The sequence below is a fragment of the Rhododendron vialii genome, chromosome 11a, assembly GCF_030253575.1.
Source record: "Rhododendron vialii isolate Sample 1 chromosome 11a, ASM3025357v1".
In the NCBI taxonomy this organism is placed as follows: domain Eukaryota; kingdom Viridiplantae; phylum Streptophyta; class Magnoliopsida; order Ericales; family Ericaceae; genus Rhododendron; species Rhododendron vialii.
In genome coordinates, this window is record NC_080567.1 from 38,793,631 (window position 1) to 38,802,617 (window position 8,987).

The 8,987-nt window shown below is 38.9% G+C and overlaps 1 protein-coding gene and 1 long non-coding RNA gene across 2 annotated transcripts; both read right to left on the reverse strand.

The window, feature by feature from the left end:
• Positions 1-516: 516 nt before the first annotated feature.
• On the reverse strand, positions 517-8,338 carry LOC131308668 (uncharacterized). The gene is made up of 4 exons (XR_009194524.1): positions 7,455-8,338; positions 6,754-6,985; positions 5,344-5,451; positions 517-543 (listed from the first exon to the last, which is right to left on the reverse strand). It is a non-coding gene; the product is annotated as an uncharacterized LOC131308668 (long non-coding RNA).
• LOC131308666 (pentatricopeptide repeat-containing protein At1g62260, mitochondrial) lies at positions 1,857-4,529 on the reverse strand. Its single transcript, XM_058335637.1, has one exon. It carries the CDS (start codon positions 4,366-4,368, stop codon positions 2,377-2,379), a length of 1,992 nt encoding a protein of 663 aa, XP_058191620.1. The 5' UTR covers positions 4,369-4,529; the 3' UTR covers positions 1,857-2,376.
• Positions 8,339-8,987: the final 649 nt, after the last annotated feature.

The window sequence follows — 8,987 nt, forward strand, 5'->3', positions numbered from 1 at the left end:
AAAAAAAAAAACTATAATGGTAAAAATAGAAATACTCTTTTAGTCGTCAATATGTCGAGACGAAAGATGTAATATTTGTACCAAATCTAGTAGTAGCATGTAGTTAGGCTCTGTTGTTGTACTATTTGTTTTCCAGGTGGTGTTGAGTTGAGTTGTGCTGTGTTAGGGGCCTTAGGGCGTGTCCCTTTTTTTTATAAAAAGGAATCTGTTCAAAAAAATTAAAACAAGGAAGCAACTATGCTGAAATTATAATAGGGGCTTAATTCCAATCCACAAGACATTTATACTACATTAGTCAAATGTCTTAGGAAGATGGATATCCTATCCTGCCAAAAGAGAACACCACAATGAAAGGGAGCTTCCTGCATTTGACAGATGCCTATGAACAAGATTGAAAACAAAAACACAAACCAAAGCCCCAACTTAAAAAGACCCAACACACTGCCTTGTGACTTCTCATGTCAAGGTACCAAAACAGCTAGGTTTCAGCTTTGGTAGTAATGCAGTAGACATTTCCTTCTCGCTCTTCCCTGCTCAGGCTTCCTGCATTTTATCCAAATTTGCTAATCAGGAAATAAAATACCATTGTTAAGAACTTGTAGATTGATCCTTTCTCAGCAAAAAGAATACTAGTATAATTTAACTCTTTAAGAGTTTATTTTACTATTATCATTGAGCTACATTGACCTGGACATTTCAACGATATGAGAAGGTCCCAACTATACAATCCACAAACAATATAATAAGCCCAACATTCACTAATGTTGCCAGGAATTTTCCTTCTAACTAATGTTGTTTCACTCAAATATTCGTTGCTAATGCATTAATGCTTCATTATTATCTGGCACCAGCGCCAATTTTATTTTTGGCATTTACGGGGTTTACAGCTGGTGCGAGACTCTCTCTGAGTAAAATTACCTTTTTTTTATGGATTGTGTGAAGGTGTCTGAGATCTTGGTGTTCACATTTTATGAAATCGAGTAGTGCAAAACATGTATTTTCTTGGACGTAAATAAATGCATTTCCATAGAGCTATTTCAATTTTTTTTCACCAAATTAAAGTGCTAAAAAATAAAAATATCATATGGAGAAATATATTTTTTGAGGGTTTGAAAATGCACGTATTCCTATAGTGGACAACACTTAAAAGGGACGGAGAGAATAACGTCTATTACCAGTTTCCATAGATACAGAATACAGAAGAAACAGTAGTAATAAGAACCATGCTGATACAAGCAATACCAAATTCCTAAACAAAGAGTTGGATTTTGCAGTCAATTTCTCTCATTACTTGTGCAAAAATGCTACTGGTACAGCAGCTGCTGTACAGCAGCTGCTGTACAGCAGCTGCGTACAGATCCTCTTTGCGCCCGCCTCGGGTCTCGCAAAGATGATCGGAGCCGCTCATTTTGTTCAAAATACGTCGGCTAAATTTTGAAGCAAAGTTGGACGATTCATAAACACCCTTCCCGATATCGGATTGAGGTGATTTTTTTCAGGGACCTTAAACGACGTATTTTGAACAAAATGAGCGGCTCCGATCATCTTTGCGAGACCCGAGGCGGGCGCAAAGGGGATCTGTACGCAGCTGCTGTACAGCAGCTGCTGTACCAGTAGCACAACTCTTACTTGTGTGTGCTCCGACGCACATGAGCTTCAGAAACAAAAAAAGGAACAAATGAATCTTACCGACGCACCTCACTCAAACCTGCAGTCAATTTCCGGAGCGCCACAGTCCCTTCTTTGAGCTTTGCAAGATCCTTGTCAATCTTGACTTTTTTTGTTTTTATGTTGCCTACATGAACATGTTATGTGCAGTGATTCGAAAATCTGCAAGCATGCGAAGATACAAAACATACTTGCAATGTTGTGAACACTTTATAATGAATCCTAAGCTATTGAACTATCCCTAGTCACCGGATTCTATATCCTACATGAGAGAAATCAATCTAATTTTGAACTATGGGCCTCATAGCATTTTTTGTTTGCTTTAATGAATATGGTCACATAAAAGTAAAATTCACATTCGTACTCACTCTTATCTGAGTAAGCATCCAGCTTCCTCCTTCTGGCAACATGGATAAATTACTCAGTAACAGACCAATAACCAATAGGTTTCCAAATGTCTCAGAAGCTGCTGCAAAGACACAAGCCTAAATAACAACACGGAGGGGGGGAAGGGTCATTGTGTCTCTACATTCACAATAGCATCACTCCATCACTCCATGTTCCAAGTGGCGGTGTCCTGTCCTCGTTCTGACCTTGCGTTTGCAGATCTTCTTACATGTTCCATAGCTAAATTAGCAATGACTGATCTCAATCTTAAGTATGCAAGAAACTTATTACAACTCCCACACAAGTGCATAACATCAGCAATCATGCGGAGGAATCTGCCCAACTATACCCTGGTTGCTTTCGAATATTATTTCTCTCCATTATCAACCTCACTTCAGTTGCATCATCCCATAGCCCAACATCAGCAAACATATTATACAATAATACATAGGGGGCTGAGCTTTCTGGTTCAAGCCTCACCAATGCTTCAGCTGCAACTCGGGCAAACTCCACATTGTTATGCACCCTACACGCACCCAATAACGCACCCCACACAGCCTTATCTGGCTCAAGTGGCATACAACAAATGACACCCATAGCCTCTTCAACCTGCCCATGCCGTCCCAAAATATCCACAAGGGCTGCAAAATGTTCCACTCTTGGCTTAATACCAAACTCATTCACCATGGATCTGAAATGCCTCCGGCCTTCTTCCACAAGCCCAGCATTAGCACATGCATTCAAAACTGATATGAACGTGATATGGGTTGGCCGAAATTTAAGCCTCTTCATTTCTCCAAAAAGTTCTAGAGCCTCCGCCGCAAATCCATGGGATGCATATGCTCCAATCATGGCATTCCAAGAGATAACCTCTTTCTCGGAATTCATCTCATCGAAGATGGCCCTTGCTTGGACAATCTCGCCACATCTTGCATACATAGTAACAAGCGAGTTATTTAGTGGAGCATCAGAGATAACCAACTTTATGACATGTTGATGCATCTGCATACCCAGTTGTAGGGCCGCTGATTCAGCACAAACACTTACAAGAGTAGACAATGTATGTCGATCGGGTTTCTCTCCCTCAGCTTGCATCTGAATGAAAATATGAATGGCTCCTTCACAGTCCCCATTTTTCTCGTACCCTGCCATCATGGAATTCCATGAAACTAAGTTTTTCTGGGGCATCCTTCGGAAAAAGTCACAAGCAAGTTCCAAGCTACCGATCTGGCCAAAACCCGAGATCATCAAATTCCATGACAATGTATCAGGGTCTGGCATTTTACCAAATAGGTTTGATGCTTCTTCCATATCCGACAAGCTAACATAACCACTGATCATGGTGTTCCACGAGAAAGTGTCTCGCTCTACCATCTGGTCAAATAGCTCCCGAGCAGAAACAACATCCCCTGCTTTCACATAGCACATGATCATAGAATTCCATGTGATCACGTTTCTTCCAAACCTCTCACCATCTCTTATTCTGCCATCAAGAGAACAAGGGATTTGGTCAAAGAAGCATCGAGCTTCATCAACTCTTCCTCTTTGACCATACCCAGCAATCAAAGTGTTATAAGCATAAACTAAATCTTCTCTACCACCAGCACGTTCCCCATATCCAAGTAAGACTCCAGCAGCTTTGTCTAATTCCCCATTCTGAATTAGACCGGATACAAGTGCACTAAGAGAAGCCGCATCGCGCTCGGGCATTCTCTCAAAAAACTCAATTGCACTTTTCACATCACCATTATGTAAAAAACCGGAAATCACAGCGTTCCAAGAAACTACATTCCGCTTAGGCATGCAGTTGAAAAGGTGCAATGCTTCATCCATCCTCCCATTCCGTGCATACCCAGTAATCATTGTATTCCAAGAAACAAAATCTCTCTCTGGCATTTGATCAAACAAGTACCTCCCCTCCTCTACATATCTGCCCCCACGACACGATAAGTAGCCCGATAACATCAAATTCCACGACACAACATCTCTCTCTGGTATTTGATTGAACAACATCCTTGCCTTAGTCATCTCCCTACGTCGGACATAACCAGTAATCATTGAATTCCATGTTACCGTATTTCGTTCAGTCATTTTGTCAAAAAGCTTCTTAGCATCATCGAGTCGGCCACTTTGAATGAAATTCGTGATTTTTCTGTTGAGTCTACGTACCTCTGGAGCCTGCTCATTCTGGGTGGATGTCGACACGAAATGTAGAGGCAGGGAACATGGGTTATTGAGAATGGAACTTGTGATTGAGCGGAGCAGCCATTGAGGTCTCCTTCTGAAGAAAAAGGTGACCTTGATTCTGAACATCTTGTGAAAACAGATCACCAAGACCCATCCCCCTCTTCAATAGCAATTGTAAGACAATCCACTTTGCTGGTTTGTGCTCAACCGTGTTTGTTGGAGCTGCTTCTGAGAACGTTGTGCTTCCTTGTAGAAGCCTTGTTTCTTTAGGAACGTTAAAGAAGCCTTGTTCTTTACAAGGGTAGACACAACTAGCTTGATGTTTGCTCTCTTCCTGGCAACAGCAGTAGTTAGTAGTTACGGTTGGTTTGCTTTTCAAGTCCTTTAAACCCTACATAGTTACCAGCTAGCGGAGTAGTATTTTTCACGATTTACACAAACATAGAAGGGAGAGAATTTGTATCAGATATTCATGCAAAATCATGTGGTAGTGTAATCTTATAAATTATGTGCAATTGTTCTCCATAGTCCATTGGATTAAAAGAAATCAACAATTGTCATAATAATATTACATGTGAATTTTTTTGCTTAAGTAGTTAATTTTTTTCTTTTTCTTTTCCTTTTTTTGGGTTAACTACAAAAGTTAAGTTCCTCCTGTAACTTTGTAACTTTTGATTGTGTGAAGGTGTCTGAGATCTTGGCGTTCACATTTTATGAAATCGAGTACTGCAAAACATGTATTTTCTTGGACGTAAATAAATGTATTTCCATAGAACTATTTCAATTTTTTTTCACCAAATTAAAGTGCTAAAAAATAAAAATATCATATGGAGAAATATATTTTTCGAGGGTTTGAAAATGCACGTATTCCTATAGTGGACAACACTTAAAAGGGACGGAGGGAGTAACGTCTATTACCAGTTTCCATGGATACAGAATACAGAAGAAACAGTAGTAATAAGAACCATGCTGATACAAGCAATACCAAATTCCTAAACAAAGAGTAAGATTTTGCAGTCAATTTCTCTCATTACTTGTGTGTGCTCTGACGCACACGAGCTTCAGAAACAAAGAAGGAACAAATGAATCTTACTGACGCACCTCACTCAAACCTGCAGTCAATTTCCGGAGCGCTGCAGTCCCTTCTTTGAGCTTTGCAAGATCCTTGTCAATCTTGACTTTTTTTGCAGACAATGCCTTCAATTCCTCCTGTTAGAAAGACAAAAAACAGCACAAATATTTTTAAATAGACAAACAATTTCTTAAAAATTCTAAGCTCAGCTCCCTAGTCCCATCTCATTTTTCCGAATCAATTAACCAGACGAAATCGGATATCATAACTACAAATATTTCTGTATTATTAAAATTCTTTTTTGGAGGAAAATACAAGAGAAAGCCTGAGAGATGCAAATTGCCCAATTGATGAAGATTTAAGAGGAGGCTAAGTCCCTTCCCTTCCCTTGTGTTTCCTCCTTCCTCAAAATCAATCATGCAGGTGTGTGTTGTGTATGTGCTCATTATTCAGATGCTCTGGAGTCTGGACCATGAACAGTGGTGGATCCAGACTAGGACCACCGTGGGCACAGGCCCACACTGCTTCTTCTTTTTCTTTTTTCTAAAGTTTTAGTTCTAGTTCTAGTTCTTTCTTCTTTTTTTCCTGAAAATGGTAGTTTTAGTTTTATCAGAATCAAACGGTTATTGCTTGTTATATATAGTTCATCAACCAATTAGTTTCCACATATTGAAGATATCTTGCTCAATACCTGAAAATTGGTAGTTTTAGTCTCATTACGTGCTTGAATTGTTGCAAAAACATGCCCCACATAATGAATGTGTCTAATTATCAAAGTAGAAATCCGGTATGAACTCTTGGCCCAGTATGTACAATGAACATTGCTCCCCACTGTTTAGGTGGGTAAACAAAATAGTACTCCAAAACCTAAGAGCTCCTACTAGTTTCTCACGATGTAAACAACTAACAAGCGCGCAAGCCACCGTCAATCGCCAACAACCATATCAAGTTGTGGGACTGTCTCCAATCATCCCCGCCCATACCCCCAATGATTGGAGGCTAGATGGGTTATGTTATTGTTGTTGTTGAGGTGTGTGTTGTGTGCGGGGTTAGGGTTTTCAAGGCCTTTACTTATTATGAATAGAATCCAATAACCGACTCAACTCCGAAATTACAGATCAAGCCAAAAATTGTCAATAGAACAACCTAACTAATCCAGTCAAAGATTTAATTCAGTATCACAAATACTGAAAATCGTTGCCAGAAATTTTCCTTCTACGTTCTAACTATTGTTGTTTCACTTAAAAATTCGTTGCTAATGTGTTAATGCTTGGCCCTAATTTTATTTTGGTATTTACCGTGTTAAGAAAGAACGACACTGATAAAAGGACTACAAAGAGTTGGATTTTGCTGTCAATTTCTTTGATCGCTGCTGGTACTAGGAAGAGAGACGCACACGACGAGCTTCAGAGAAAAAAGAAAAGAAAATGAATCCTTACCGATGACGCAAGTAACGCGCTCTCCAACACTTGAGCACGTGCCCGGAGCTTCTCAGTATCTTCTCTTGTCCGTGAAATCGCTTCATCTCTCTTGTCACACTCTCTCTTTTTAACCTCGCAGTGTCTTTCTTGATTATCGCAGTCCCTTCCCTTGCTTGAGAGAGATCTGCAAGAAATTTTGTTGTCCCTCTGTCTGGACTCTTCTTCTTTTATAAAATGCCTTCAATTCCTCCTGAGAGATAGAAAGACCGACGACAAACAGCACAAAAAAGAAGTTTTTTAAAAACATACAATTTCTTTAAATTCGGAGCTCAGCGCCCTAGTCTCGTCTCATTTTGCCAAATTAATTAACGAGAAATTTTTCGGCGTCGGGTGGATACACGTGGTGCACGCTTGAGGCGCATCTGAGCCGTCTATTTCGATTTTGAGAGTGGTGGAGTAAGAAGAGAGAGGATTTCAATATAAGCGTCCAACACAAAACACTTTTGAACGGCTTAAATGGGCTATTCGGATACCACGTGAGCCGTGCTCACATGGTACCCACCCGGTTAACCAGATGAAATCGGATATCATAACTACAAATATTTCTGAATTATAATAATTCTTTTTAGAGGAAAATTTAAAGCCTGAGAAATGCAAATTTCCCAATTGATGAAAGGCTTGAGAATTTAAGAGGGGAAAAAACAATTCAATAGAACAACCTAACCGATCATCAAGGTATCCACTGGCGGCTCTGCAGCCATTGAGGTCTCCTTCTGAAGAAAAAGGTGGCCTTGATTCTGAACATCTCTTGTGGAAACAGATCGCCAAGACCCATGCATGCCCCTCTTCAGTAGCAATCGTAAGACACTCCACTTTGCTGGTTTGTGCATCAACTGTGTTTATTGGAACTGCTTCTGAGAACGTTGTGCTTCCTTATAGAAGCCTCGTTTCTTTAGGAACGTTATAAAAAGCCTTGTTCTTTACGAGGGTAGACACAGCTTGGTGATTGCTCTCTTCTTGACAACTGCACTAGTTACGGTTTGGTTTGTTTTTCATGTCCTTTAAACCTTACATAGTTATCAGCTAGGAGGAGTACTCCACTTTTCACGATTTACACAAACATAGGATTTGTATCAGATATCCATGCAAAATCATGCGGTAGTGGAATCTTATAAATTAGGTGTGAATTTTTCTGCACAGGCAGTTAATTTTTTCTTTTCCTTTTTTTTGGGTTAACTACAAAAGTTAAGTTCCTCCTGAAACAGTTGTTCTTATTGTGATGTACACAAATTTTTGTTTTGGATGGAGATTTTATTGTTTACAATTGGAGATTAAATTCTTTACACCGTTAGTGTAAATATCTGTTTCCTCCAAATCAATTATATTGCGTCACATCGCCATGTTTTATTGATTGATACCACTGTTTTGCAACGTGGTACAATGTAATTGATTTGGAGGAAATAAATGATTACACCAACGGTGTAAAGAATTTACTCTCTTACAATTGATAGCATCATAGCGCGCAGGAGAAAAGTTAAGGGAAGATCTCTATTTTTTGTTTTGCATTTGACTTTCCCTTTCTTTTGTTAAATAAAAATCACACTTATTTTAAAAACTCACGAAAAAGGGGAAGAAAAATAAAATAAAATAGACAGGGAGAGTGAGGATTATGTAAATGATGATGCTATGGTGTCCCCGGTCATTTTGGGGACACCGTAATTTTTGGCATAACTTTACCATTATGAGCATAACTAAAATCCATTACAAGTATAATAGAACCCAAATAAGGCATAACCAAGGAATATCCAAAAAACCAACCAAGGCATAACCAAACCTAATCAAGACATAACAAACAAGTTATGTCTTGTTATGGTTCTGTTATTGTCATAATGATTTTGGTTATGCTCATAATAGATTTTAATTATGCTCATAGTAGTTTTGTTATGCCAAAAGTTACGATATCTCCAAAATGACCGGGGACACCGAAATCATTCCCTCATGTAAATGACAATAAACTAACACATACTCACTACTAAAAAATAGCAATACAACAACACTCGTTTGACGTCATTTTGGCAAAACACAAATTTAGCCTGTTAGATTAAATTCATTTTATTTTTCAATCAAATTAAACGATTTAGATGAAGTGACAAAAATGACAATCACTTCATTTGGTTTTAAGGGAAAAAAAATTTGAGATAATAAATGGTAATAAACAGAGAGATAAATATAAAACGGTCGGGTCAATTTAT

Excerpts from the sequence above, each read along its gene's own strand:
- LOC131308666 (XM_058335637.1), bottom strand. The coding sequence starts at position 4,368 with ATGTTCAGAATCAAGGTCACCTTTTTCTTCAGAAGGAGACCTCAATGG.